General features: G+C 54.4%; 3 protein-coding genes across 3 annotated transcripts; 1 reads left to right on the top strand and 2 right to left on the bottom strand.

Moving 5' to 3' along the window:
• Positions 1 to 494: 494 nt before the first annotated feature.
• On the top strand, positions 495 to 2,221 carry PG986_010793 (uncharacterized protein; the record flags this gene model as incomplete). Its single annotated transcript, XM_066847015.1, has 4 exons — positions 495 to 671; positions 745 to 998; positions 1,067 to 1,105; positions 1,237 to 2,221. The coding sequence occupies 4 exons, from the start codon at positions 495 to 497 to the stop codon at positions 2,219 to 2,221; spliced, it is 1,455 nt and encodes a 484-aa protein (XP_066696506.1).
• Positions 2,222 to 3,693: 1,472 nt separating this feature from the next.
• On the bottom strand, positions 3,694 to 4,331 carry PG986_010792 (uncharacterized protein; the record flags this gene model as incomplete). The annotated part of the gene is made up of 2 exons (XM_066847014.1): positions 3,694 to 4,081; positions 4,183 to 4,331. 2 exons carry the CDS (start codon positions 4,329 to 4,331, stop codon positions 3,694 to 3,696), a joined length of 537 nt encoding a protein of 178 aa, XP_066696505.1.
• Positions 4,332 to 10,199: 5,868 nt separating this feature from the next.
• Positions 10,200 to 11,508, bottom strand: PG986_010791 (uncharacterized protein; the record flags this gene model as incomplete). Its single annotated transcript, XM_066847013.1, has 2 exons — positions 10,200 to 10,833; positions 10,991 to 11,508. The coding sequence occupies 2 exons, from the start codon at positions 11,506 to 11,508 to the stop codon at positions 10,200 to 10,202; spliced, it is 1,152 nt and encodes a 383-aa protein (XP_066696504.1).
• Between the last annotated feature and the right edge of the window lie 1,642 nt (positions 11,509 to 13,150).

Raw genomic sequence — 13,150 nt, 5'->3', positions numbered from 1 at the left:
CTGTCTAGCTGCAGGTGCTGCACGCCACAATTTCGTTACTCTGGTACCTAAGTGACCCCCTCCCCCAGGCCCTAGCAGCAGTAGCACCAGCAGAATCTGCCACTCGTTCTGTACGACGAGCCTCTCGTATTCTTCTCCCCATCTGGTTTAGTTTGCTCTGTCAGATAGACGTAAGATTGCAGAGTGCAGATGCCAGAACCACCGTCTGCCGGCCACCTCATGTCGGAATAAGTATCGTGCATGCTCTCTCTCATTCCAACCAGCAGCCTCTTGCTCCAATCTCGTACAGCTGTCGCTTATTCCTGTGCCAGTCAGCCCAATCAGGGTTCTTGCCAGCGTCAGTCAGTCAGACCACAGCTCTTCTCTCCCCCAAGGGAACCTGCATGAGCTATACGCGGCATGGGGCAGACCTGACATTACCTACCTTTAATAACTGTGTGTCCGTTTTCTGTTGTTTCTTGGTTCCTCCTTCCTACCTTTTCTATTTAGTCGACATGGCCCCGACCCAGGTCATATGCAAACCCTCCTCGACCCTTTCCTCCCTCAAGCTGAAGGATCCTTCTCACATTGGACATGGGCGGCTGATCACCATATCAATGTTCCCCCCAGCGCGACCCAGCTGGTCCTTGGACGATCTCAGTACAGAGCTCTTGGCCCTGGTACTCACACATGTACGTCTCTTGCTCCTGCTCCCGGTCCGATGGACCAGGTCTGCACCAAACAAATGCTGATGTAACGTTTTAGCTGAGGGATCTTGACGCCCGCTCACTGGCAAACGCGCGCCTTCTTTCGAGGAGGTTTGACGCCATCGTCACGCCCATCAAGTACGAATATCTGCGTTTGACCGAGCGCATCCTCGCGACGGGTACCAGCTTGTCGTTGCCGTACGCCTTGCAAAATGTGTATAGATGCACCCGTCACGTCGAGGTAGCTAGCGACCTTGACCCGGCGGGGATCAAGCAACTACTGGGCGGCGTGCATCGCCTGCTATCCGTCAGGTACGTCTCTCGCATTATGCGTATATATCACTTTTTCGCCTATGCACTTTTTGCTGACCGAAATCTAGATGGAAGTATGTGCGAGGCGAATTCTGCCGCGGTGGCATGTACGTGCCCTCCGACATTCTCAGCCGCCATCATATAGACTATAACAAGACCAAGTTATACGTGGATGATCTGCCGTTGAGAGACTTTGGGTCCGAACCGGAGGACACATATATTCGGGCGATACCGACAGATATTCTTACATCGCTGAAGATGGGCACCCCCAAGCCACCACTCACTACGCGGCTGGAGTCTCTGAAGCAGCTGTTACTGCATTCCAGGCGGCTCGATACATTTCATTATGTCGACAGGGGCCAGGGAACGCGACTCGAATTCGCAGAGGGGAGCGGCTGCCGGCTTTCAAAGAGCTCGTACTGCAATCGTACGACTGGAACCACAGCGCTGAAGACGTGGCTCGGCATTGGGATTTCTCGCAAGTGCGCCTCCTGAGGCTCGTCGACGTGCCCATATTCGAGTTCCTACGATCCGTTCCCTTCGCGCCCCTCCTGGATCTCGAAGAACTGCACTGCGAGGACTTCAGCGCCCACCTCCCAGATCGGCGACGCCAAGCCACCGAGGGGCTTTATATTCTATGCCGGCAGATCCGTGCTCTTCAAACTCTCAAGATCACATGCCATACGGAGTACTTCCCGGTCGACGGCCTCCTCCGTCACGCGAGTTCGCTAAAGATATTGCGCTTCCGCGACCACGTTGGGTTCGGGGAGGAGTACCGCGGGTGCCCGACCGTCTGGATCGAGGACCTGGTCCAGCTCTCCCGGGGCCTGGTCCACCTGCACACGCTGGAGCTCGACATGGACATCACCATGTGCGACCCGCCGCTCTTCCTCCGTGCCCTCTGCGGTTTCACGCGGCTGCATACCCTGACGCTCCACGTGCAGACGGTCATCAGCACGCTGGAGGATCTCCCGCCCAACACCGACCGCGACTACGAGGCGGCGATGAAAACGTTCGGTATCCTGGTCCGGGGCAAGCAGGGCGCGGCCTGGCGCTCCATCACCATAAATGTGGGCGGCTGGCGGAAGCATCTCGTTCGCCGCCTGGATGCCGGCTGGAGGGCGTTCAACGAACAGGGTATCTACGCCGAGAGGTGTTTTTTGCTCGAGCGGAATGCGGAGGGTCAATTTATGGTCCGAGAAGAGACGGCCATTGAAGGTTGATTGACCATGGACGGGTAGCGGAGCACATGGGTGAAATGGAAATAGCACTGTCTATAACGGCGATGCGATATAACCAAAGGGGGGTTGCCTCCGAAACCCTCGGGCTCTATATACACATGTTCTGAAGAGATCTGCGATGAACGACGCACCTTGCCGTTCTGGGCGGCAATAGGTAGCTGTCAAGATTACCTGTAATTAGGGGAGCTTACATGGCGTTGCTTCGGACACGAATCTTACGAATTACGAATTAGGGATCTAGCATCTGATACACAAGGACATCTGCTACTACACTTGGGCAAGCAGTACACAGGTGGTTTAATCCAATAGGCTGTTCACATGATATCTATTAATAAGTTCTATTTCTCATGTGCATTCACCAACTGGGTCCTACTATTGCTACTTTGACTCCAGCGTGTCTGAAGTAAAATGACGGCCGAAACACCTCTCAGTGATGAACTCGTGCCGGGGTAGCCGAGCCGTTCGAGTCGCCAGTGTCTGGGAACCTTACGCAACGAGCGGGCCCTCGTGCTCGGGCTGTTATCATGAGATGAAATATTCGGAAAGGGGCAATACCTGGTCTGCATTCTCGAAACCTGTCGGATGGCCCAGCCCGTGTCATGATTTCGGACGGTCACTAAGCACCCAAGACAGCTCTAAGTGACAGGAAGAACGGGACGAAGTCCGCGCCGTCGGTTCGGTAAGGATGAGAAGAAGGGTTTGCGAACCGGAAGCGGGGCCTGGCTGGGGGCGACTCTTGACGAGTAAGGGGAATAGGGGGGAGGGGTGAATAAGGATCTCCATCGGCCATCCATCTCAACGATGCAGATCATGAAGGGAAGCAACGTGGCAAATGTGAAGATCGGGGAGAGCTTGGTCGATGGCCACGGTCATACCGGAATGATGATCCGCGGGCCGCGAGACGAGACGGTTATTTTGGTTCTGCATAGGAACTGGCTCTGGTCGTCCCCCCCGCGGGAATGACCTCATGCATGACTTGCAGCAATGTTGTTGAGCGAGCCCATGACTCGAGGTTGGGGACCCCGAGTTGGCATATTTCCGGAATCCTGAAGTGGCGACAATAACTAACGACACTCTGGAGATCTTTTTGGAACTGAGTGTCTCTCTCACGGGTGGGATTTGAAATGTGCGTAACCTGTTGTTTGGTGGTGGTGGTGGTATTAGTACGCAGCCCAAGAGTTCACTTTGAATACTGAGACGCTGATTCGATGCCTCTGTCCACCCGGGGACAGACAGCCCGGGAACAGTCCAGGACTTAACAGTATGCTACTAGTCTCTTACCCTGGATGGGATACTTTAACTCTGTTACCTCTAGAAAAATGCACTTGGTGAGGGGAGTTGAACAATACCTGGCAATGTCGTACACACAATGTGTGCAATTTCCAAGCCGTTTGATTTCTGTTTCGTGGGTTTACCCTTTCTCTGAGGCCATATCCCCGATTTGTAAGAATCTCTTAGGCCAACTGTGCGGCTACGAGGGCCGTCTGCCTCCCTGCCCCCCTCACGTCGTACTGCGGGCGTACTCCAACAATATTGGCCGCCCACAGCATTGATTCCTTCAAGTCCCCGCGGCGGCAGGATGACCTCCCTGCTATATAGTGAGCCCGCCCACCCCAGGCATTCCACGTACCGGGCCCCAACGCTGGATCCACCATGTCAACGTCGAGACTGAGGTAGACCGCACCGGTGCCGGCGCCAAGAGACACGGCCCGGAGAGTCGCGAGCACAGTTCCGTTACGGCTTCGGTCATCTGCCGCAGCGCCACGCCCGTGGTCGATGGGAACTAGCGGCATGTCTCGTGTACCAAGCAGGGCTCCTCGCTGTACGGCACGGATTAGGTGCCTGGGTACTCATGCAGCCTTGATGTATCTCCTTCTGTCATAGACGGTCGCCAGCTCAAGACGAAGGTTCATCCTCCGGACGCTTCCGCAGCTGATACGTACATGCCCAATCCATCTGGCTTCCGACTCTCCGAAACAGACTGGGGAGCCAGACAGATGCCGGAACCGTGGTGCAGCATGACCAACGCGTCCGCGTCTGCGCCGGTTTCCGCTTCAGTCTTGTCCAAGGCTCCCGAGGGAGCCGCTGGCATATTCAGCCGGAGCCTTCTCATATGGCCTCATGGCCTTCTGGCTAAAGGTCGCAAGACACTTCTAACATCTACCGATTTGGACCCCCCTGAGCGAGGGACTGGGTACTGCGCCTCTGTCTCGTGCATTTCGGGCTGTATGGGGCAAGCAGAGCGGTTGCAGTGTCGTGCTGTGTACCCACGACGCATCCTTGCTGCCTCATGCCGACCATATCATCGTCCTCGGCCTGGATGGACGCGTGACCGCGATGGGGATGTTTGAACATGTACGGGAGCAATCTGCCAAGGTCAAATCACTACTCATGATCCAGGATGCTGGCTACAAGAGGTCTCCAAGTGGTACGAAGCTCCTCGAACATGCAGAATAAACGGCCAAAACGAGCCATGATCCGGAAAGACGACCACAAGCAGGAGGAGGCGGCGACGGCTATACGGTCACCGACCCTACTCGGGAACGCATCCATATATAAATACTTGGCGTCTCACGTTGGACTTTCGAAAATTCTATTTTCCATCGCTTTCACGGCCGTCTTCTCAACCATTGGTGCCGTCTGGCTCAACAAGTGGTCCTCGGCCGGCCCGAGGTCACCCCCCCCTTACAATGATAAACGAGACGACGGCTATTATCTGGGTATCTACGCTGCATTCCAAGACCTTCCAATATTCTTTCTCGCCTTATTTTCCGGGCTCACTCTGACCTCCTTGGCCGTCCGCGCCGGGACGTCGATCCACCAGGACCAGGTCCTACTCCAAACCATAATCTAGGCGGCCCAATCCTTTCTCAGCGTGGTGGACACAGGCGTCACGACGAACCCTTACCCCTAGAATATTATACATGTGGATAACGGCATGCCCATATCTCTTTTGGAGACGCTCTCGGCTGGTCTCGTGGCCCTGGTCCAGATGATCTTGATAGCCGAAGCCGCGCCATACGTGACCATCGCCTACCCCTTTCTCCTGGCCATCTTTCGCTTGGCCCAAAGCTTCTATCTGAGGACGTCGAGCCAACTCCGCTGTCTGGACCTCGAATCAAGAAGCCCGGTTCAAACGCACCTTCTGGAGGCGATACAAGGCCTAGCCACCATTCGCGCATGTGCTTGGGTTCGACCTTCCATCGAGGCAAACCACGACATGGTGGACGCCTCTCAGAAGCCCGTACACCTCTTGTACAGGTCCAGCGATGGCTTCATCTCGTCTTGGAGCTCGTTATCACCAGCCTGGCCATCCTGGTTGCCGTGGTTGTGCCACATCTACCGTCCACATCGACATCCGCATTCGGGAGGGTTCCTGGCAATGGCCCTTATCCAGCTCATGTCTCTCAGCCAGGAGCTAAAGATGATTTGTAATCAACTACACCTATCTCGAAACGTCTCTCACGATAATCTCTCGCATCAAGGCCTTCCGAGAGCTGCCCGAGCGGTGACAACGGCGACAAGAACACGACGCCGCACTGGAGAAGGTCCAGATGGGCAAAGTGGTGGAGGACGCGGGCGGGCTGCCACCACCTTGGACAATCTTAGTCAAGGCCAGAAACAACCTCTGGCCTTTGGCTCGAGCAATTATGAAGCCGGGCAAAATGGTGCTCATGGATGAAGCGACAAGCAGGTAAGCAGAGTATCTCACGACACCACGGAGGAGACGTGTGTACCTGAATACTAGCGAGCGACTGAACGGATTACTGACTTGTCTTCCAGCGTCGACCAACATACTGCAAACAGGATGAAACAAGTCGTCCGGGGGGAGCTCGATACCGTGGCTGTGATTGCAGTTGCCCAGGCAGTACAGCAATGGCGGTAAATTATTAACCATCTAGTACGCCGACTTCCCCATGTCCAAGCCCAACGTAAGCATCCTTCGGCATTGACTTTTTGCTCTGGAGCCATGCTTCACATGCTTTTTATGGAATATTGCTCATTGAAAATGGACGCGAGTTGACCTCCATTACATACTGTTGTGCTGGCAGCGTGCATTGCATTCTTCTGAAAAGGGAGCCTGTCAACAGCTGGGGATGGCCGTGGCCTGGTGTTCGATTTTAACAGTTGATATCGCGATAGCAGCGCCACCGACGTAGAAAATTCGAGAGGATTCGAGTGGTATGTATGTCATATGTGATAGCGTAGTAGCGCGGATTACCACACATCACGACCAACGACGACGGCAGATATTCAAGTATTTTGATCCTCTCCACGACCTCCAACGCATTGCATCGGCTCTCTGTTACCGTCACCCGGCTGTGCACACCGTAGGTAGATCTTGGATGAGTACGGAAACGAGGTTGGATATCCTCGAAGCCGGATTTCGCCGCAGCATCAACCATAGGAAAGTCTACGCGCCGAGGGTAAAGAAAAAAATAGAGTACGTTCACTTGAAGCTTGACTTGATCCTGAATCAAGTCTCCTACTTCCGGACAAGATTGAATTGTCACAATTGTGCGAACTGGGGGAACGCCAAGGTCGAACAAAGGGGGCAAAAAGAGATCCACCCTGACAGAACAAGAGGTAGAATATTTTGTAGCAGCCATCGAAGCTTAACCATCGCCAACATCGCTGCGCGTAGTGCTGTTTTGTTGTTTCGACCTGGCTGATATAGGTGCGGCTCGTCGAGTATAGCATCACATGGGTCCCGATGCAAGCGACCGGGCCGAGTCGTGGGTCTCGACAAGGGTTAGGAGTGGAGCTCGAAAGATTATAGTCACGAACGCATCGTATAAGGCGCGCATCCGGACAAACGACGCGACGCGACGGCGAGTTGGTTGCGGAAAAGACACAGAGTCCCTGCGATGGTCGCGTGCAGATTAGTTGGGCCCGTAGAGGGTGAGTTGCACACGACAAGACTTATCGAAGGCGGCCGCCGTGTTGTCTGCCGAACCGATAAATGGGCCCCCGGCGAAAAGGGTAGAAGCGATGTTACAGAACCTCCGCTAGGACGCTCAAGGGCGTTATGGCCCAGACTCTGTGGCATATTCACGGTAGTTGAAGAATCGTCGCTTTTTCTCCAGACGCGGTTGGCATCGCGAGACCAGAAAGATATGCGCGGAATCCTCTCTCGGACTTGCAAGCATCCACCAGCAGGAACTCGCAGACATGCAAGTCAGGCAGGTCTGCTGGAAGGGATAGGGGTGGTATCTATAGGAATACGGAGGATGTTTGTTGCAGGGTAACGAAAGATGGCTGGAGACCACTCGGAGCTCGAAAAGGGGCGTTTCGGTAATGACCTGGGGATTCTGACAGGTAGATCATCGGGGTTTGTAGCTTTTCTGTATCGGCGGCGCCTTGAGACGGTGACAAGTCAGTCAGTTTGTAAATCAAATATGGGCTCGCGGCCTGGGAGAAGTATTGCCATGTGCAGCAGAAACAATGGCATCCCATCCTCCACTGGTTGGCTGCTCAGCAGGAGAGAGAGGCAAAGGACAGAACCCGAAGACGAGAAGAACCAAAGCGACCCAAGCTGGTTTTATGACTCGTAGTGGTTGCCATCCCTAACAGCTCGAACCCAGCACCATGGACGGGTGCGGGCAACCGTCGCCAACAGTCGTGCGGGTGGAACGAGTATTGAGTTGAGCCGTCCGGGTCGGGCGACCTAGCCGCTGGTGTCGTTGATTGACACTACTGACTGGAGCTTGCCAGCAGCCCCGCCATTATCATATCATGTAGTCAGTTGGCTCGAAGCTGTAGCGAGATTTCACTACAGCAGTAGAGCAGTCATATGGTAGAGGCTTTCACGGGTCAGTAGCAGAAAAAAGATCAATAGGTAGGTACATGTAGGTAGGTAGGTAGGTAGGTAGGTAGAAGAGTGATAAGGTGGTGGCTTCCTCGGAAGAATGGCTGCCAGTTACATAATTGAATAACCACCTGTGAATCCAGACCTGACTCGGGTCTAGTAATCCGAACCAACGCCTCGTGTAAGTACAGGTGAGAAATACAACCAGACATACATCGTTGAAGTACTTCCCTTCCCCAATCAACCCGAAACTAACGACAGCACGACAGCACGACGAGCAGTTGAAGCCTTGAAGGGACGGTGCCCTCGTGTACCTAGCAGCAAGGTTAAACTTTCGGATGCGCACGTTCTTACGACAGATGGGGGGGGGTTTGAAGTTTCCCAAACGCTGGCAATCAGTCAGCCTCCACGCCTCCTGCGGCATCCACAAAACCTTCGCTGGGGAGGAGGAGGGCGCACGCGGCACGCCAGCAAGGAACGGGTGCTGGGTCACTGGCTGGTTGTTCGCTGGCCGTGTCCCATTAGTAGCGGGGGTTTCTGGATTCTTTCGGCGCGACTTTTGCTGCATCTTTACTGCACCTTTACTGCATCTTTACTGCATCTTTACTGCATCTGCCACCAACCGGGTCCTCAAATGTTCTCATTCCCGTCTGATGATGCCAGAACATTCATCGGAGCTGGTACCTGGCAAGTAGGGACCAATGGTTGACGCTGTTTGGGTGGTCTAGACCGTTAATCGAGCCATTTTCTCTCAGTCCCCTTATCCGCTTCGTCTCCTCCTTCGTCTGCTCCTTCTGTAATACCTACACAGGCACAGTAGAGCGCAATAGAGTAGAGTACTGTAGTTGGCCATCCAAGGAGAATCAGGCGTCGAGATTGGCGCAGATGTCAAGGGAAATTTGGTCGCAAATTAGTTTCAAGACGGGTTTGCCGCTAGCAACTCGACTCTATCCCACGCAGCGCAGACAGACAACCAGGCAGCCAGACAGCCAGACAATCGACCATGGTGCAGGCGAGTCTGGTCGGGGAAGAAAAAGAGACCACAATTCCTTTTCCCGCCTACAGTACTTTAAATCGCCTGCGGCCGGTGCAACGGCAGCAGGGAAGGATGCCGGGATACCGTGGTTTGCGAGAAATTACTCGGCCGGCCCTGGGTTCCGCTGCGTGGCGAAAACAGCATAGTTCCAGCGCAGCTGAGGAGCTGACGGCACACAGCCCGACAGGGGACCGGCTTACCCTCATCATCATCATGTGCTTATCAAACAGGGCCAGCCCACCCTTTTTACGGGCCACCATCCCAGAAACATGCCTCTCACCCGCAAACTAGGAACACAGAACAAACTAGGTAGCACGGTACATGCATGGACGCTTCAAAAACAAGGGACCAACCACCGCTACGCCGTACGAGGAGGGGTTGCTGGAGATAGACTGCCCAAATCTCTCTATGTACAGTGGCTGTCCCGCTGACGAGGTAGCCTTCCTTTTCTATCCGAGCAACAAGGGCCATTATCGAGAAGCCTCCTTCACGCCTCTCTCTCCCCCCATCCGAGTCGCCAATGCCATCCAACCAACGGGCAAGACAAGACACAGCATAGCCCTCGGCGCCCTTTGCTCATGCACCAAGATCCACTAGCAACCAGCATGCCTCCTCTCTCTCTCTCTCTCTCTCTCTGTATCTCTCTTCCACCCCTCCCACTCTCCTTCCTCGCGAATATGTTCTTGGGCAAAATCAGAGTAGCAGCAGAAACAACAAAGCAAATCGCAGAGTTGATGCCGCGAGGCAGGCCCATCTTCGTCTTCTCTCAACTTCGTAGAAACAATCTGAAATCCCATAACATTTTGAACCCTTCGCGGAAACAAAACCAAATTTGATATACCCGCTAACAGTGTTTGTTGCCAAACTAGAACGTGATCTAAAGCCATCCTGCATTCCTTTAACATGGTCCAAACAGGACCAACCGAGCTAGCGCTTTCACCTCCCAATGTCGAATCAACAGAACAAATGCAGCAGTGTGGCGAGAATCCGAATCCAGCCGAATCGCCCGCGTAAAATGATCCGAAGCCTGGTCTTCGAAAGTAAGCCTTGTGCCTGTCGTAATCGAACCATGTACAACACCTATCCACTGGGGACAGTCAGGCCGTATAAACCCATTATTTCCCTCGTCGATTCAGCCGACCCAGCATGCCTTTGTCGATATCATTGCCCGAATCCATTATATTTCCTAGACTCATGACAGAGCTGGCCGAAGTACTGCTCACAGGCGGTCCTGATGATCCGCCCCTCGGGGGAGGAGTGCGGTTATCATACCCTGACGGTTGTGTTCCTTGTGCCGCAAGTGGCGCATAAGGAGCCAGATGGTTCGGGCTACTACTTGACGATGGAGAGCGTCTTCGGGAATTGTCGTCGGGGAATGTGGTCGGAGGCGGCAACCGCATGCCATGTTCCTCTTCGGGCGGCCGTGGGCGCCGCATACCTGCCACACTTGCGGTTTCTCCCCTTTCTTCCGGGTAAGAAGAACTAAACGACCCTGTCGGTGACGGCAAGGGTTGATCGTACCCAGGAGGTCCTGCTGAATAAGAGCCGCCTCCTTGCTGGGCATTCGACGGGCCACTCAGTGGCTGACCGTACGCCCCGAAAAGCTGTGTACCGGGCGGGATACCGTTCTGGAGCGCAGATACCGGTACGAACGCAGTAGAAGCAGACGAGGACACCGGCTGGAATATACACTCCTGGTTCATCTTTATACAGTTGGTGCATTTTCCGCCAGGGGAATTTTGATAGCCACTGCATCGAATCTAATAAGCATATTTAGTATACTGTCCAAATAATGCGGGGCTTTGCCCATGTGGTGATCAATGTGACTCGCTCGACCTACCTTGCGTCGCCTACAATACCTGCAAGCGATAGATGTCCTTTGCCGCGGCGCAGAGGGCTGCATCACCTGTTGCCCAACTCGACCGTAATCCGGTGGATACTGGCCTGGTGGTCCTCGCTCTGGTCGATATGCAAAGTCGTAGGCAGCATTTGGGCCGTAGGAGGGTGGGCGCGCTGTGGAGTAGTATTGCGGCCCCCGCGGATCTGGAGGATAAGATCCTCTGGTATCTTGAGGTGAAGGCTGGACAGGCGGCAAATATCCATGCGGCGGAGCGTAACCACCGCTTCCAGCTGGAGAGTAAGAGCCCTGGTGACTGCTGCTCGACTCCGCCGGGTAGCCATTTGAAGAACTCGGTGACGTGCCGTAACTACCAGAGCCCCTGGGATCCCACCCTTGCCCCCTTGGGCGGGATAACCACGAGGGTCCTGAATAGACGGTAGGGTCACTGCTCCCGAGGCCATCTGTGACCTAGAATGATATGCAATAGATCTGGACCGCTCGTCTTCTTCTCCCGGAGGAGGAGGGTACTGCGACTCGTCGTTATGGTCGTGTCTTGGTCCCCTGCTGCGACGGTCTTCTGCCATACTACGATGACGGACGCTGGAGGGCGCCAGGGTGAAGATTGCAGGTAAAAACCCACGAAGCTCGGTGTGCTCTCTATTCTAATTTTTGAAGTAGAGTGGTCGGGCCTTGCGGGATGATGATGATTCGTGTGTAAGTGCTCGCTTGCACCAGACTTGAAGCATGTAGCTGAACGGTTCAGACTAACAGCAAGCAAGCACACCGGTCTGTCTCCTCAACACACGCGCGCGCCGGAACCAAGCAGGCGTCTGCGAGCTGTCGAGTTGAAGTGTTGCCTCAGTACGCAATATGAGGTCGAACAGCGCACGCGTCCACAGGGAAGGACGAGTGCGGGCAAATCGGCCACTAATAAGACGTTGCCGTCTCTGTGTGTGTGTGTGTGTCTCTCTCTCTCTCTTTCTCGCGCGGGCGGCGCTTGAACAAACCTCGACTAAGGATGAACAAGAGCTAAGAGGGGAAGCAAGACACAGCTCCGCCTGGGCAAATCTCCGACGGAGTGAGGAAAGAAAAGGACGTAGTGGAGAGATGCAGAGTAGGAACGGGCATGAAGTTTTTGGGTGGTGCAGGTGGAGTGGCGGGGCCAACCGTGGTGAGCGCAAGACGGACGGGACCGGGGCCTACTTAAATGCCGGGAAGGCCAGGTCTGCGCTGTGAGTGCGGGATCTCCCTTGAGTCTGGCGAGTCAGAACCCTTCAACACCCAACGTCAGTACTTTAAGGAATGCGCCAGTGGTGAAAATAGACGGTGTTAAAAATAAATGGAGAACGCAGAGCGGCAGGGCATGGGCGCTGCAAACAATAACATCATTTGGCCGTAGGCGCAGGTTTTTCTTTCTCGTTTCGTTGCTCTCACTACCTACTCTCTGGGTACATGCAACACCAAACGAGATCCGAGAATATGTAGCTCAAGTCCAATGGGGAAGTACCAGCAGCGGGACGGGAGGATGGTAAAGAAGGGCATTCATTCGATGACAGAACAAGACAGCTACAGCGCCGTCCAGCAAAATGCGCATTCGGCAGCAGAGCAAGGTAGTGGAGTGGGAATGAACGTCGAGGGAGGTTGGCTGTTAGAAGTTGCTGGGTGCTTGTGTTGTGTTCCCCAGACCGAATACCGAATAAAGACAGCGTGCCAATCGAGACGACGTCCAAGCTGACCCTGCAGATCGAAACCAGTGCAACAGATAGCGATGCCCCCAGCTTGCAATGGAAAAACAATAAAGAAACAGAAAGAGAAAACATTCCACATACCTTTTGTGTCTCCCAGGTGCTACTACTACGTTGTAGCAGTGATGATTAGAGCGAAGAAGGGCGGCACTGAGGAGAGGCCGTTTGTTCGTGTAATGTTGGCCAACCGCGATTAATGGCAGATGATGCGGGTGTGTGGGCTTGGCTTGGCTCTGCTCTGATGCGCTTCGCGGTGCTGCGCAAGGGCCGTCCAGTCAGTCGGTGACCATGGACTAGTCTGGTGGTGAGGAAGACAGGCGGCGAGGGTCCCGTTCCCCTGGGGGATGGATAGATGGTGGTGTCAGTCTATCTGCGCAAGTGCGAAGAGAGCAAGCAGCAGGCAGAAAGAAAGAAAAAAAGACCTAGGAAAAAAAAAAAAAAGTCGGGCGGCGGCGGTGGCGGGCAAGAGGGGATCTAGGCG

This window comes from Apiospora aurea (genome assembly GCF_038362705.1).
Source record: "Apiospora aurea strain CBS 24483 chromosome Unknown utg000007l_segment0_segment0, whole genome shotgun sequence".
NCBI lineage: Eukaryota > Fungi > Ascomycota > Sordariomycetes > Amphisphaeriales > Apiosporaceae > Apiospora > Apiospora aurea.
Note: the sequence above shows the minus strand (reverse complement) of the source record. Positions and strands in the feature narration are given on the sequence as shown.